Here is a 17263-nt window from a genome sequence, read left to right as displayed (position 1 = left end):
TTTTGTGTACACTGTGCCCAATAACCCCAAATTCTGATGCAAGGTAATCCAAATTCTGCAACCTAAATAAAATATCCTTATCATGCCACATTTATTCTGTTTCTGCTAAAGCCCTGGAATGGGATGAAGAGCCATGCAGAGCACAGAAATCCCACCCTCTGGTAATTCTGCTTGGTGCTCCTTGAATTCAAGAAGGCACACACAGTTAAACTAATCTCTGCCATCAAGTGCTAGGAACCTGCTTCTTCAACAGTTTGATCCTGTATGTGAGTACTCAGACCCAAGTGCCATTAAACTCTGCAAAGCTCATGCCTTCCTATAGGACAGCAGCCTCATATTTTCTCTGTCTCCTATTAAAACTACATCAGCAAAAGTGACCACACTTTTGAGAAATCCAGCGAGGCGCTTCAGAGTTCATTTGCTCCTCATTAAGGTGGCTTGAAGTTTCAGGGTGTTGTTGTTGTTTTTTGGGGGGGAGGGTGTTGTAATGCCAGTTGCCTGTGAATTGTTGCATTATTCATCCCGCAGGTGAAACTTGGTATAAAGCCATACTGCTGCTCAGGGTAACCACAAGCATGAATCAGCCTTACTCAGTGGGCTTTCATCCAGAAACAATCTCAGAGCTTCAAGGGGATGAGATCCAAATACTAAATTCTGAATACAGGCAGGTGCCCTGACATCAACAGGAGATGCACAGCCTAAACCCCATGCAGATATATTCTTGGGAACTGTTCAAAACCTATGCAGGATACTGGGCTGGTAAAGGTTGTGGTACTTAGACAAGTACCTGTACACGTCTCACCTAATCAGTTTTGGTTTGTTGTTTTTTTAAGGGCACTGCAAGAGAAAGATGCAAGTATGATGTTAGCTGGCTAAAAATTGACTGGGCTTCTAAAAACGAGAATACAAGCTTGTGTTTCCAGTAATCTGCATCATATTACTCCGAGTACCCGCAGAACCTGCTGACCTTTTTTAAAATGCATGTATGTCTGAAGGATTAGAAAAAGAAAAAAAATGCTCATTTATTAATTTTAAATAACCTGTTTTGCCTCTCCAGAATGGGATGTGTCACTGTTAGGGTGGAAGGGCTCCTCTCTCTGTCTGTCTCTCTCTCCTTCTTTTTCTTTCTTTCTCTCTCTCTCCCCTCCCGGCCACTGCTTTTGGGTGTAACCTTGCTTTGGCTCTGAAAACGTAGCTTTTTTGTGAAAAGGTCATTATGAGCCTTTTGGCAGGCAAAACTCTGCAAAGCAGGTTCCAGGGGCCTGTGCAGCCTCAAATAAGCTACAGCAAGTGACTCTCTTTTGCTCACACATCCTTCCGCCCTTTCCTCTCCTGCCAACAAAATTTAAGCCCAAAAGAAGAGGGTAGGTGGGGGTGAATCATTAAACAAGGTTCAGTCGAATGCCTACTTGACATTTGAAAGAGAAGCCCTGTCTGAGAGGAAAGGTGGGGGGTGGGAATAAGCTTTTATTAATTGACAGGATTGCAAGGCGTCAAAGTGACTTTATTGCCACCTTAGGCCTACTCAGACCATACATTCTACCCCAAAGAACCCTTCCACAGGACGAGAGGGGAGGGAGAAGTTTCAGAGCTTACACAGCCCCCTGTGCTTTTCTTGGTTTTGGTGCTATATTCGGAACACGAGAGATACTAAGCTCACATAGATGTGTTTATGCTGTTCCACTGACCGTGGTTCTTACCTTGGAATCAGGCCGTGTGCTCTCCACCACCCGCTCCCCCCACAAGCAAATTCCTCTGTTCATTCTGTTCTGCATATTAACCCATGGTTACGTCTCCACCAGGGTTAACCGTTTTTACAGTCAGGACACCGTGGTTCTCCCGCAACCATACATTGGTGTGGATCACAGGGTCAAGAGAGACCCTGAATTCAAATCAATGCATGTCCTTGGATAAGAGCTATAGCTCAGCAGAGGGTGTTGCATTCAGAAGGTCTCCGGTTCAACCCATGACATCCCCAGGTAGAGATGGCGAAAACCCTGGTCTGAAACCATGGAGAGCTGCTACAGTCAGTGTGGCCAATGCTGAGCTACTTGGGCAGTGGCCCGACTGTATATAAGGCAGCTTCCTAATTTCTGTATCTTATCAGGCATTCTGTGACATTCCTCACCTGCCCTTCCGGAATCTGTCCCAAATGTCATCATGTGCAACTGTTGAGGTGTGTGTGTGTGTCACCTCTACACATCCATCCTTCATCTCTGTTTCCCACCCACCCACACTTTTGCCTCATACCAGAGAAAAGGCTTTCCAAGGGCTATATTCCTCAAACATTAACCTTTGGAAAATAAGCTGGTTACTGTTCTCACATAACTTGAGCGGCATTTCAATGTGGGCATTTATAAATGTTTTCAACTCGCTACCGGACATTAAAATATAGCAAACCCATAAACCGGCAGACCTGCCTTACCAGAAGTAGATCCCATCAAGATAGAGGAAATGTTTGTTAAAGTTTGACTTGGCCTAATGCAGAACAACCCCTGAAGGTAACAGGGGCTTATATTTCTGAATTCCAGTAAATTAAGTTTGCAGATCTTGGCTAAGGCACAGGGAAGCAGTTTTCCAGTGAAAACTAAGGAGCTTGGAGTTTAAAAAGCACTTTGAATATACAGAGCAAACTCTCATGGAGTAAAGTGCTTTTCAACATGAGTAAGGGGATTGGAATCCTAGATGAACAGCTGCAAAGAAAGATTATTCAAGCTCAGTGAGGGACCCCAACTTTCCTTCCTTTCATTAAAAAAAAAAAATTTGAGGCAGCACTGTATTTTTGTGTGCGTATATAGTGGTTACCTTTGAGCGAGCCTCAGCCCCAAACCTTCTTTGTTTATTCTCAAGTGCTTTAGTAAAGTTCCCATTCCAGATTTATATGAGAGTGTGAGACAGAGTGGAAAGGGAAGGAGGGATGGGGCTGTCTCTAATTTTATTAGTTTTCCTCTCAGTTGGTAGTGCCACTGGCTATATAGCTTTCAAGCTGATCTCAGAAGATTTCAAAGAAAGTTACTCACTACTTTGTCCTCTTCTTAGGAAAAGTAGCTGTTCTCTCTCTCTCTCTCTCTCTCTCTCTCTCTCTCACACACACACACACACAGAAGCCCCATGTTGAATTTCTATTGCAAATTACCCCATGTCCTGATTCATCATTATGCCCCCACCCACAAAAAAAAAAATACATCACTGGTTGCCAAAGATGAGGGCATGAAAATGTGTAGCATATTGATGCAAGGAAAGCAGGCAAAAAAATGTTACAAAGACAAAATGCAAGTTCTCCGCCCTTAGATCCTACACATCACATAGTGGCCTGGTTCACACATAAGGCTAAGCCATAGTTTGTTTGTTCTTTTTTTAAAAAAAAAAAGAATGTGTTAACAATTTGTCCCACAGAAGATGGCTTGTTCTTTGCCTGCTCTTGTGCTTTGGTAGTTTAGTGAGCACCTGGTGGTGATGGTGCAGGTGTTAAGCATGTCACGGTTGGGAAAGGGTGTTAGGTTTGCACATAGCACCAAGACATAGCTTGTGGCTTCATAGACCATAGCAAGTCAGAATTAAGCTGCTGCGTAGGGCTTGCTCATAGCACTAAGCCATGGTTTAGCACTATGTGTGAAACCAGTATCTCCTGGATGATGTTATATAGTTCACTTTCAGCGCCACAGTCCAGTGTGAACTTTGTGGTTTTGTGCTTACAGGAGGGGGTGGCATGAGCATCAGACACACTCTTTTTGCCACATATATAGAAATGCTGCCTAATTGCTCCTTCCTATTTACATAACTCCAGCCTTAGGTCAGCATACATCAGTGGACCAGTAATTCACTTTCAGCCGCTGAAACTAGCAGCAGACACAACTCACATGTTGCTATCCATTAAAAAGGTAATTCCCAATCTTTGCTCATTCACAAAATGTTTCAAACTCACTTATGGAGCGGAGGGAACCCAAGTAAAGTGCATACATAATGGAGATCACCTGCCATGGCTTCTGCCAATCCTATGCCCTGGGATGTAACATCAAATGACAACAAAGTCCACTGTATAGCATGTCTTTGAATGAAACTCCCAAAAAACACAGAACATAAATGGGTATGTGCCATAGGAATATGGCTAAACCAACAGAACATGGTTTACAACACAGTGTTTGTTCCCTGCTCCAAGAAGCTTGCTTGGGGAAGTCTAGTTGCATTATTTGCAAAGCCCAGATTGAGAATGGAGGAGTGTAAACTAATAAAATGCTGGATCTACTAATTAAAACCATGGCACTCTGCCAAACACTGCTTATGTGCTGATGCACTCTGCAATGTCATAATTCTGGGGGCACAACGGGTCATTAAAGTATTAATATGATGACTCGGGTGCTTTGATGACAGCTAGGTTAGGAAAAGGAGCAGGAAAAAAATTAAGGGCAGGGTTCAGTAATATCATAAGGGTGCAGGAAGAGAGGCAAGTAGTCATTTAGCTGATGAGAGTACATGACTGCAGGGAGGGGGAAGTAGGGTCAACTTATGTGAAACCTCCTTAAGCATGAACTTCACAGCTGCCTTCTTTTAGCCCTTCAAAACTATTATCTCTCAAGCTAGGATCAATTCACACCTTTCTTGAACTCTACCACCTCCCATTAGTCAGTAAGGAAGGCAAATGCAGCAATACTACACATGATCCCTGGAAGCAAGTTCCATTGAACTCAAGTGGGATTTGCACCTGAAATGCATAAGAACGTGTTGTAAATGTGGTGTAAAAAAAGAAGACCGAAATCACTAGAATTTAACTGATGGGTCCTAGCTACCAAACATGAGACAGCCTTTGTGTACCACAGTAAACCACGAACCATGGCTTACCTCCCATGAGCCGAGGTGATCACACTTGCTTTATTCCTCCTGCTCACATTTGGGAGAAAGAAACCACCATCCCTGGCTTAGCATTACATTGGAACTGAAGCTTGCTCTTCGCTTATCATTATGGTTTGTCTGGAGTAGAATAAACCATGGTCCCTAGCTCAGATGCAACACTAAACAATGGAGTGTGGTTCATTTCTCCCTAGTTTCAGTGGGGAAGAACTAAGTGGGTGCAAAAGGGCTTATAAATTTATAGCTGAATCTACAGAAATTATCAGAAGGTGGTTTGCTAGAATATGGGCAATCATATGCTAAAGTTACTATCTTCTACCTCAAGTCCCAATAAATTAAGTGGGACTTAATACTGCACAGAAGCAGGAATGCACTGCAACAGATTTTGTTGCAATGTAGTCTCTAGAATAATTTAAGATTCCAAAATATCCAACTTTAAAATATCTCAGAAAGCAAAAAGAAAAACATAATTGAGAGCAAAATATCCAATTGTCAGTTGCAATGCCAAATGCGCCACCTATCAGCTGCTGCGGAGAATTGCAGCAGCTGTTGCAGCCAAAGTAGAGTTACACGCGCAAGGTCACCCAAAAAAACAGATGTCTGCAGTCTACACATTTTGAATTGACAGGCAGCCAACATTACTTTGCAGAACCGAAAATTTCTACTCAAAAAGACAAAAAAAAAAACACCAAAAAGAATGCCTGAAGCACAAGTAGGAGCTGGACTCAAAAGTTGTGTTGTGACTTTGAAATGCAGGTTATTAAGTGGTGCTTCAGTAGCCACAAAACATTTGTATCGTGTCTCATCAGAATCAAAGGATAGCAACTGACCTAATATGATGTGAAATTTCAGCTCTGAAGACCACAACCAGCCCAACCCAGGTGCCTGAAAAACTGCCCAGTCATGAATTTGTCTGAAAACTGGTGGCAGTACCCAACAGCGCCCTGGCCTTTCCCCGTTTGATACAAAAGGTATCTGTGCCCCCTAGGATGCTGTTAATAACTCAGTGCATATTCTTTAGGCCATGCCATGCATTCTTTATTCAATGCAGTTTTGAGGATGGAGGGAATAAAACACATGAAGATACAAACGTTTGAAAGAAATGGGTTTTTTTTTTTACATCTTAGTGCAAAAGTGGTGGGTCAGAACTCAGTACTGGGCCATGGCCTGCTCTATGGTGGGTCACAACAGCAGCACTACCACCATACAAATATCTGGCTGAAAACCTAAGTAGTAGGTCCCTAAGGCCTGTTTGGGCTAAAGGCACTAAATTACACCACATGGCAAGATGTGTCATATCAACTGTACATTTCACTGAGATTGAGGAGTTTATAAGATGTGATAAGGCAGGCCTTGCCCCAGGAGAAGAACCACTCCTTTGCAACAAAAGAGTAATTAGGTCAAGGAATAGGAGGAACAGAAGCAGAACAATAGGAGTGGAATGAGGAAGGAAGTCTTTGTCCAGCAACAATTGGCTGAATCACTTGCCACTGAACCACTGTACATGCAGGACAACAGGCTGATGTGATTCTCCCAATGAGGTACATGCACTTTCCTACTGGGAAGTCTATCATGTGCAAAGTAGCTCCAAGTTTACAATTCATGACCTCTCTTTTCAGTCATTTATGTTATCATTTTGATTTGGAGCCTGTCTCACAATTCATACCTGTACACAAGGTGTGGGGTAGAGAGAAAGCAATAATTTTTTTTTTTAAAAAAAAAAGGGCAGGGGATTTGTGACTTGGTACCTTGAGGTAAACACACACACACACACACACACACACACACACACACTGAATACAGGTTGTTCATTTCAGGGGCAACAAGCAAAGTTGCATAACACTGACCTGTTAGAAAGGTAAGAAATATCTGTTTATTTCTTAACAATTTTCTTCCTAGAAGGAGCTCCTCTTCACCATAACCATTTCTGAAGAGTACAACTTTCTTTCTAGCTACTTTGTGTAACCAGACAACTGATGGACTGTAGACCCCCCCCCCAGTGTACTATTTTCACATTCACTTTGGCAGACACTGAGCATTCAAAACCAGGACAGTGCAACTGCAATGGATCGTCTCGCAACTTACCAGAAACCATGTGCAAATCGGATGCCGTCCCCTTGTTTATCAGTTCATACTGGAAGCCTGTGATCTTCCTGCTAATGTCCTGCTGAGGGGTGGCCTCGACAAAGAGTCCGCCTTGTTCAAAGCTGAAGCAATGCACTCGGGCAGGGCTGTGATCCCCATCTTGGACCAGCAGTTTCAGTTCTCCAGTTTTTTCCAAATAAATATTTGCTCCTGCGGAGTCCTTGAAGGGCTTTATGCAGACAGTCCAATGCTTGGAAGAGGAAGATACAATACTGGGTCGCAGGTTCACTATCAGCGCTCCTGTGGGATACATCCAGTCTATGGATCCTTCGGCGCAGCGGAGGTAGACCTGTTCAACATCTTTTTTGTGAGACTCGTGTGTTAGTCCACTGGGGGAGGAAAGGAAAGATGGAGAGTTTACTGTAAGAGCGCCTCCATTTATTTCAAGAGAATATACTGTACATGCTCAGATAAATAAGTTGTGGGGATTTAAATAGCGGCTGCGGAACACGGCAAGGCCATGAAGTTTGAAAAGGCTTTCAGGTATGAATTCAACTCTGGTGCTTATCTGAAAAAGTTGCAACAAGGGTAGCCAACATGGTACCCTTCAGATATCACAGACTACAACTCCCATCATCCCTGAACACTGACCATGCTTGGCTGGGGCTGATGGGAATTGGGAGTCTAAGAACATATATAGGACACCACACATTGGCTACCCTTTGGTTGCAATAATAATTTCCATTATCTGGGGCCATGCAAAATCTTTGGGAGGTTCAAATTATTAACATTTATAATAGACGTTGAGTGACAAGACTTAACTCGCTCACAAAAGCTGTGGATGACAGGTAACACTGAGGTTTGCTCAGTCCTCCACCGCATTCACACCAGCCACCCAAATCTCCCCATGTTTATGTAAATCAGCCTTCCCCAAATTTTGGTTCCCACCAGATGTTACTCAACTCCAAACCCCATCATCTCTGACCATTGGCCATGCTGGCTGGAGCTCATGGGAGCTGGAGTGTAGCAACTTGTGAAAGCAGATGAAACAATTGAGAGAATATAAGTGATGTTAAACCCCAGGAGTCAAATGACTTTGCTGCTATGCAAGAGTGGGGGGGGGGAGAAGAGGATACATATTTAAGCTCAACCGGCGTTTAAAATTAGTTGTGGGAGATATTACTGGGAAGGAGGAGAGGGAATAGGAAGCAGCACACAGCCCAACATATGGTTTCCATTTAAGAGCGAAGTGGCTGACATTATTGGGAATGTCAGTATAACATTCTGTTCAGAGGTTACATGAGGAAGCTCCAAAAAAGTCAAATTCTAATAATCATCATCATAATACTGTCTACAAACACATGCTGCTGAATAATCCTGAAAGCCACATCAAGAGCATAGATGCTTGTGGGAGAAGGAGCTGGTTCTTGACCTCTGTGCTTTTGCCCACCAGCACAAAGAAACACTTGATATATTTGAGATCTGCATCACTCAGCTGGGACATGAGATGCAGACAGTGTTCTTTGCCACAGTGTGGTCTGGTGGTGGGTAGATTGTTACACTGAGCTGGATTCAAACCCCTCTTCTCAAAAGGAGGAATTGACTGATTTTGACTAGTTGTGCCCTTATCACCCACATTTACAAAAATGAAGTCAGAGTCTCACTCATAGGGATGTTGTGTGGCTACAGTCATTCCAGGGGAGCCACTACCTACAGTGTTCGGTTCAAAAATCCAACGTACATGAAAGTCCCACTCCTTTAACCCAAACACATCTGGCATTCTCAAGGGCAAAGCAGTTGACAGCATGCTAACTGGGCTCTGCAGCCCATCAAACCTCAGATAATCTACATTTTAGTAATGACTTTACTGTGGTTGCATCAAGCGAAGAAGTTGCTGGATTTCCCCCTAAAAGCAGTTTGCGTTATCAACATCATATGAGCAAAATACTATTCCTGCTCCAAAATGTGATCATTCTTCAGCGGGGGTAAAGTTATCTAGAAAGGAAGATATAAGTCATTGGAGAAGAAAATGGGAGTTTCGCTTTGATGTTTCCATAGTACGCAAGCTTGACATTGGGACAATGGATTTATGCATGAGATGTCTGCAAGCTTTCCTTGCTACTGAAAGGAAAGTGGGTGCACTGTAGAAGTTTTCACTGGGGCCAATTATATCCCACAAGCCGCAAATGGGGTAAGGCAAAATTGGGAAGAACAAGCAGTTAGGGGTAACATGCCAAGTTCCTAATGGAATGGAGAACACTGAATGCAATTTCAAGAAACACATAGATTTCCTTGGCTAAAGACTCGTGACCTAGTTAAAGCTGCCACTCACTAGAGTTGGTCAGGATGAAAGTACATCTTTTGCATGGGGTGGTCAGAAGATTCATTACCAAAAGGTATGAAACATGAAATTAAATATCTAATATGTAAGAGGCCTGACAGGACAACAATGCATTTAATTTAACTTCTATGGTATTCTTGCCAAATAAAAATGGAAACAGAGATCTTGGGGTGGAGGGTGGAGAGAAATAAAGTAAAAGAGTAGGTCTGGCATTTTTTATTTAAACATCTTAGGACTTTTGTGATCTTTAACTATGGAGATTGCAGATTGGCCACCACAGTATAGGTACTGATGCACTACATCTCTTCACAAATTCTTGGCAGTACCTGTAACCTCATCTGCTGCCACAGGGCAATCTATTCCCAGTGCCTGGGGTGACACAAAAAGAGACCTATTTCTTCCAATGTAATCAGTCTGAATGCAGACGGGAGATTATGTGGGGAAAGCCGTAACATTCTGCGGTAACAAACGTCTTATGAGAGCAGACTACAAGGATACAGATGGGATGTAGAATACTAGGGCTGGTCACAGCCTTCCTGGTTGAAGAAATTTCCCCAATTCCCCCAGGAATCAATTGCCTCAAGCTGCTTCTTTAAAAAAAAATGCTTGCTTACAAAATCCACCAATTAAGAATTGGTGTAGTGTATTGATTACATTACCATACTGTATAGCTGAATCAAGGACCTCACAGCACAAGAACACTTTAAAGGGCAATCCTAACTTGGACTAGACAGGAGTGAGAAGCTGGACATGCACCTAGGCACCCCAAGACCTTTGGCTCACACTCAGCCAGGATGACTACTGAGTGGCTCTTCCTTTCCTTTGTGCTATGCCAGCTCCAGACTGGTGCAATGGAGGGGCCTGGGAATGGAGCTCCTTAGAGGGATTTCTAGGGCAGGGGTCAGCAACCTTTTTCAGCCATGGGCTGGTCCACTGTCCCTCAGACCATGTGGTGGGCTGGACTATATTTTGAGGGGGGGGAATGAACGAATTCCTATGCCCCACAAATAACCCAGAGATGCATTTTAAATAAAAGGACATATTCTACTCATGTAAAAACACACTGATTTCTGGACCATCCGCGGGACGGATTGAGAAGGTGATTGGGCCGCATCCGGCCCCCGGGCCTTAGGTTGCCTACCCCTGCTCTAGGGAGTGCTGGATGCAAAGCCAAGGTGCCCTTCCCTGAAAACAGCGTACCACACCACAACCCTTTCCAGTGTCAGATAACAACATTGGGCAAGGAAGGATTGCATTATTAAGTCTCACAACAACCCTGTGAGGTAGAAGCTGGTTAAGCTGAAAATGTAAAACCTTGCCTGTGGCCTATCCAGTGAACGTCAAAGCGCAGCAGGATTCTGAACCTGGTATTCCAACTTCCAAACTCATCCCTCTAGTTGAACCATGATGCCAAAGCAGCTATCCATTAAATAGTAACCATTGACTACGGCAGCTGTTGTGTGCCTGCTGGATGTTGCTGGACTGCAACTCCCATCATCCCTTACCACTGGCCATGCAGGCCGAGGCTGCTGGGAACTGGAGTCCCAAAAAGCATTTGATGGACAGCACACCAGCCAGCCCTGTAAACAGAGAGGTGCATAGGCTGTAGCATCAGTCCTTGTCCATTCCAGAAGGCCAAAAGCTCAATTTGTTACCCGTGTGATGTTCTTAGATCTATATAAGCACATAGGAAGCGGATCAGACCATAGGTCTGCCTAGTCCTGTACCCTGACTCTTAAAAATGGGCAGCCACATGCCTCTGGAAGCCCTCAAGCAGAATACACGGGGGCAACAGACCTCTCATTGCTAGTACCTGGACTGTGATCTGGGATGTGGCATCAGAACTAGCAGCCATTAAAGGCCTACCCTTCCAAGAAAAAACTGCCTTAAATCAAGTCAGGCTATTAGTGTATTCACACTGACTGGGAAGCAAATCTGCTGTGTTTCACACAGGTGAGTCTCTGCTACCTGGAGATGCCAGGGATTGAATTTGATACCCTTTGCATGCAAGACAAGTGCTCTAGCCCTGAGCTACAGCCCTCCCCACACTACTCTGCAGCCTAGGCAGTATGGCTCAGACCAGAGGCACCTGTTTTGGTCAGTTCCACCTATTTTTCAGACGTCAGATGTTCTCTGCTTGTGCAACCACAATAATGTGTCATTCCACGAAACTAAAATACATGATGACAGACGGGGGGGGTGAGGAGGGGGGAAGAGGAGAATGGCTGGGTCAGCCTCACAACAGGAAAGTGAGTCATGTTGGCTACACACATTCCCTGTGGCTGGCATTCAGAACATTGACGAGCTTAGAAGAGAGACTTCATTCATCAGCATAGCAATATATTAATGAGCTGGTAGCTGAAAGACCAAGTAGAAATCAGGAAGTCCTTGGGCTTAAATGTTTTGCCTCTATGAGGCAATTTTAAGCATGCCACTCTCTAGGACCCCAATCTAGGTTGGAAACACTAGTATCCCACCTTATAGGTTTGTTGTTAGGGCTGGGTTTAGGGACCAGCGATCAAAGCGAATCCCGAGGGCTCTTAAAACTTATTTTTGTGGTAAACCACACTGATGCTGATAGAAAATGCTTCTGTTTCAGGCAGATGTATTTAGGATCACAGTCTGAGAATTAGTGGGTTTTGCTCAAAAAGCTACCTATTTCAGCAAACCACATTGTCAGGAAATGTGGCTGTGAAACTGTTAAAATCATGCCCTGAGTCAATTGGCCATTACAATTACCTGATTCCCCCCCCCCCCAGCAAGTGGCCCATGTCACTATTTTCGGCTATTATCTTTCTAGATAATGCAAAAAATATGGAAAAATGCCAATGTACATGTGACAATCCTTGACACTCAAGATAATTCATTACCATCTGGATTCCCGTCCCCAATAAAAGAAAACAGAGGTGCCTGGATTCTCCCTCACACCCCAAACAACAATAGGAATCAGCTGAAAAGAATGTAACAAAAACCTTATTTCCGCCTCTTTGATCTTTAGCTATTCCCCAAAATACTCAAGTTGTTACTCAAAGCCACCCAATTTATGTATTAGTTTTAAAGTCTTCCACCGGTAACCCCATTTGAGGTTTTTTTAAGTGTCCAGAAGAAACCGAATATAGATTACAAATGCAGTCCATTTAGCCATGGTTTCATTCCTGAATGAAAATCTAGCCCTCAAAAGTCACGATCTATAAAAGGTTTTTGAAAACCATAAAGACACATTAAAATGATTACAGCGGACTAAAGTGGGGGGGGGAGGAGCTTTTGGAGCCAAGCAGTTTTAAAAGATTTCACAACCAGAACGATTAGCATAGCTGTGGCAGACATGGAACACTGGGTAAGAATCTGCCATCAGCGATGCTGATTTAAATCTGAAGGAACAGGAGTGACGTGATGCCACAGGTGTAACAGAGACCAGACCAGTATCTTTTCAGAGATCAGTATTGTTCAGCAACAGGTGAACTCCAGAGGAAGTTCGGGCAAATGTTAGAAACACCCACAAGTACGCACCACTTTTACAATTTCCGAGGAAGAGCTAACTCCACCCAGAACAAAAAAAAGCAGGCCTCTAAATTAGGATTTCGCCCCCTCCATAAAAAAGTATAAAAAAATCTTAAGGTAAGTAACCCAATATGGCAAAGAAGCAAAAAAACAACAACCCTGAATTAATCAAGTGTGTTCGAATTTGTGGGAGTGTGGGGGAGAGACTAATCAGGTGCGTTCCAAAGCGGGGGCGGGAATGTTAAGACAGCGAAATCCCACCGAGGGGATTTAAACAAAACCGAAGCCAGCTCTCTCGCTCTCCGCGTTGCAGCTTCGCCAAGCGCGAACAATCCGCACCAACCCTGTCAACTCGCCTCCTAAAAGGGAGGACTTACAAGCCTATTGTGTTACAGCGAAGTGAACGCTTGAATGCAGAAGGTCAGCGGCGAGGAGGTGCAGAGTGTGTTATTCGGGTGTTGGGTTGCACAGATGTGGCCGGTGTCGCTGCGTGGTCAGTCCAGAGAAACGCTCTACCTTTGTCTGCGAAAAGCCAAGCCGCCCTCCCGCTCCCGCCTTTGCCCGTTGCTTTGGCAATACTCATCCTGAACACTCCTGGAATGTTAATCAAAGTGCCCCCTCCTCCTCCTTCCCTCCGCGCCCCCCCCCTTCCCGCTTCCAATAAATCAGAGCAAACAGCAGAGGAGAGGTTGCTTTTATCCCTTCGCAACAATCAAATCCATGTGTCCGTGAGCCGCTGGAGCAAGTGAGCCCAGCGCGGGACGAAGCGCCTCTTCAATTCATCTCTCCAACACTCCCCCACCCCCACAGCCAGTTACTCCAACCCGGAGCGAAACTTTACTTAACAAAACCGGGAGAATAAGTAAGGGACCCCCCCCCCCACTCCCCTCTCCCTGCATTCATAAGGGCAGAAGTTGCAAGAGGAAGCAAGCATTCGCTCCGCGGTGAAGCCGGATCCAAGCCCCGGTTCTCTCGAAGAGCAAAAGGGAAGAAATGGTCGTAAAAACAGAGGCGCGGGGGGGGGGGGGCGGTGAGGAAGAGCTCCAAATGCAGAGCGCATGAAAGTGGCCAGAGAGAAATGGAAGGACAACATCTGCCCGCCCTTTCTGCGCCCCTAGAAGAGGAAGCGCTGAAGCGCCTCTCGGAGGGTGCGCGCTCGGTTTAAAGGGAGCTCGTCGACCCCCTCGGAGGTGGCACGGGGAACTGCCCACCGAGAGAGTAAAGAGTAGAGAAGATGGGCTCGGGCGGAAAGGAGAGAGGGAGGAGGGCGCATCCCAAGCCGTGCAAAAACCTTGCAGGGGCGCATCCAGGGAAGCAAAGCCTAGGTGCGGGGATATGCCCGGACAAAGACCGAGTAGTTGGCAGCGCACATGGAGCGCCGGGCTGATCCGTGTTGCCACCGGGCGCCGAGGGTTCCCCGTCCGCCCCGCGAGCTCTTACCTCCCCTTCCAGCTGCACAGATCGCTCGAGTACTGCGCCGTGCAGCCCCTGTCCAGCGCCAGCAGCCCCAGCAGCAGCAGGAGCGGCGAGGGCGGCGGGAGCACCAGCAGCCCAGGCGCCGGGGCTCTCCGCATGGTCCCCGCCGGGCTGCTCGGGAACAGTTCCACCAGACCAGGCGAGAGGAGAGCGCCCGCGGCCAGCGCTACATGGCGAGCAGCGAAGGCGGTCCGAATCGAGCCCTTAGCACGAGCTGCCCATCCCCTCCGTCCGGCCACTCACTCGGCGCAGCAGCCTACTAGAGCTCTCTCCAAGCCGGCGCTCGCTCTGGCTTCGCACGGGGCGGGGAGCCGGGCCAAGTCAAGAAACCACCCACTCGAGCGTCAGCTGAGAAAACCCGCACCGGAGTAGGCGCGGAGCGGACTCGGCTCCTCCCTGCACTGCCGAGCTGCTCTTGGAAGCACTTAGGAGAGACGGGGGTTCTTTTTGTGTCAAGGGATTTCTTTGGAGCACGTCACAGGCTCGGATACGTAGGAGTCAACTCCTAGGGGCCGGGGGGGGGTCTTCGGGACTCCCCAAAAATATTTGAGGAGGCTGCCCTGCTCCAAGTGAATGGGCACTGCCAGCCATAGTGATCGATTATGCAAGGCAGGGCTTACTTGCCCACCCCCAATATTTTATCTTGATGATGGTCTGGGTAAAAGGTAAAGGGACCCCTGACCATTAGGTCCAGTTGTGGCCGACTCTGGGGTTGCGGCACTCATCTCGCTTTATTGGCCAAGGGAGCAGGCATACAGCTTCCATGTGGCCAGCATGACTAAGCCACTTCTGGCAAACCAGAGCAGCGCACGGAAACGTAATTTATCTTCCCGCTGGAGCGGTACCTATTTATCTACTTGCACCTTGACGTGCTTTCGAACTGCTAGGTTGGCAGGAGCAGGGACCGAGCAACGGGAGCTCACCCCATTGTAGGGATTCAAACCGCCAACCTTCTGATCGGCAAGTCCTAGGCTCTGTGGTTTAACCCACAGCGCCACCTGCGTCCCTTTGGATGGTCTGGGACACAGGCACAAATCCAGCAAGTATGGCAGGGGGAGGGTTTCACTGCACATTAAGGACAAGTAGAATGCTTAGCTGTATATAGTATGAACGTTGACTACATTTGAGCTGCAATCCTGAATCTGCTTACTTGGGAGACCCATTGCAGTCAATGGGACTTACTTCTGAGTAGATATGCATGTGATTGTGTTGTTGATCGTGCTCTTTATATATTGGAGGGGCTTTCTGTGCGTCCCCCAAAATGTAAGACCCTGCTGCATTGGCCACTGGCCCAACTAGCCTAGAATTGTGTCCTCACACTGGCCAACCAGATGCTGATAGGAAGCACGCAAGCAGGACTTGAGCACAACAGTCCCAGAAAACTAGTTAGAGAGAGAGGGATGCTTCAGACTATGTTTATTATTTAGGACTACCTAAACCACTAGTTCAATGCAATAAATAACCACTCATGTGTTATTTAAAATTTAGTCCCTCTTCTATCCCCTAGCCTCCCTAAAGGCCACTAGCCTGTCCCAACCTGGGTTTGTTGTATTAAAAAGTGAGTTGGAGTCCTGGCATGTGATTTTTGTGGTCATTGCATATGAGTTTTCGTAGTAAAGACAGCATCCTTCTAAAAGGAGACAGTGACACAATCTATGGACTGCTTCACCTAATAATTGGACCTGTAGCAAGCTGCTGTGTCTTTGTTGGTATGGCTTACCTGAGTAAATGTGTGCCTAATGTGGCCGTCCGTTGAACCAGTCCGTTGATCCATCTAGGTACATAAGTTTATATTCTGATGGGCAATGGGTCTCCCAGTCCTCGGATCTTTCCCAGCCCCAATACCTGAGGTCTTTGGACCTGGAGCTAGAAGGCACTCCAAATCCCTGTTCAGCAACAGAGCTGGGTCCTTATGTGTCCTTAACAGGGATATAGGAAGCTGCCACTGATACATCTAGCTCATCATTGTGCATGCAAGCTGGCAGAGACCCGCCAGGGTCTGAGAGAGAAATCTTCCCCAGCCCTGCCTCAAACTGCATGCAACACATGTGCCCTAAAACTGAGCTACAGTTGTGGGTGGATCAGGTTTACGCAGCCTCAGCAATGAGCTCACTTGCAGGTTTGGCTGCACCTTCGAGGAGCATAAACAGTTCCTGATCATAACAAAAAAGGGCTGTGTCAGCACAAGGAAGAAGGGTGCTTACTGGTTATTAAACACATTTCCAGGTGCACCAATGGGGCTCCCGCATGGATACTGATGGAAGCATTCCTGCCTCATTGCAACATAAATATTTATTAGTATATACAAACCGGCACGGCATTGGAAGAGTGGTGAAGAGTGAACAGGTATGGTCAGGTACCAACATCATGCTTTCAGGTGGTGTGGCAGTACTACCATAAGCCTTAATTAAAACAAAAACAAAGCAAGCATTTGAACCGTATTTTCGGAAGCCGTAAAACTTTTTCAGGCTAAGTCTGAGGCGCACGTACACTTTTGGTTAACTTTCCGGTGTGGGTGTGGCCAAAGCAAAAGGGGCGGGGTCAAAACAAAAGGGGCAGGCCTCCCAGCATTCTCACATAGACACTCATACATATCCACACAGAAACATACACACATTGCCTGTAAAGAGAGGTGATGATTGTGCTTAATTTCTTAAGAGTGAGATGCTACAGCTCATCATACACAGGAGCCCCTCCTGGAAGCAAATATTGGGTGGGAAACTACAGCTAGTCACTGGGGAAGCCTGTACATGTTCAGAAATACTTTTCTTATGCTATTTCACCTCTGTTTCTTCATTATTTCACATCTGTGGTGTGGCCATGGATGGGAGAAGGGAGCTAAGTGGATAAAGAAAGGAGGATGAGACTCCCGAAACAACAAGAGCAACAAAGGAGCATCTTTACATACATCTGTGCAAGGGTGCCAAATTGAATAAAAATTGGGGGGGGCAGGTAAGCCCAGTCCCACATAATCAATCACAATACGCAGCACATGCACACCATTTGAATAGC

The 17263-nt window shown here is 46.0% G+C and overlaps 1 protein-coding gene across 1 annotated transcript in view; it reads right to left on the bottom strand.

Annotated features, from left to right (window-relative positions):
- METRNL (meteorin like, glial cell differentiation regulator) overlaps nt 1-14544 on the bottom strand; it is a 34898-nt gene extending 20354 nt beyond the window's left edge. Inside the window, exons 1-2 of the mRNA XM_082213887.1 lie at nt 14216-14544; nt 6934-7322 (exon numbers count right to left, since the gene is read on the bottom strand). Of these exons, the coding sequence (XP_082070013.1) occupies nt 6934-7322; nt 14216-14349 (523 nt within the window). The 5' untranslated portion in view covers nt 14350-14544. The remainder of the gene's footprint in view (nt 1-6933; nt 7323-14215) is intronic.
- Nucleotides 14545-17263: the final 2719 nt, after the last annotated feature.

Source organism: Podarcis vaucheri (genome assembly GCF_965113315.1).
Source record: "Podarcis vaucheri genome assembly, chromosome: 2".
Lineage (NCBI taxonomy): Eukaryota > Metazoa > Chordata > Lepidosauria > Squamata > Lacertidae > Podarcis > Podarcis vaucheri.
This window is presented reverse-complemented; position numbering and strand designations above follow the sequence as displayed.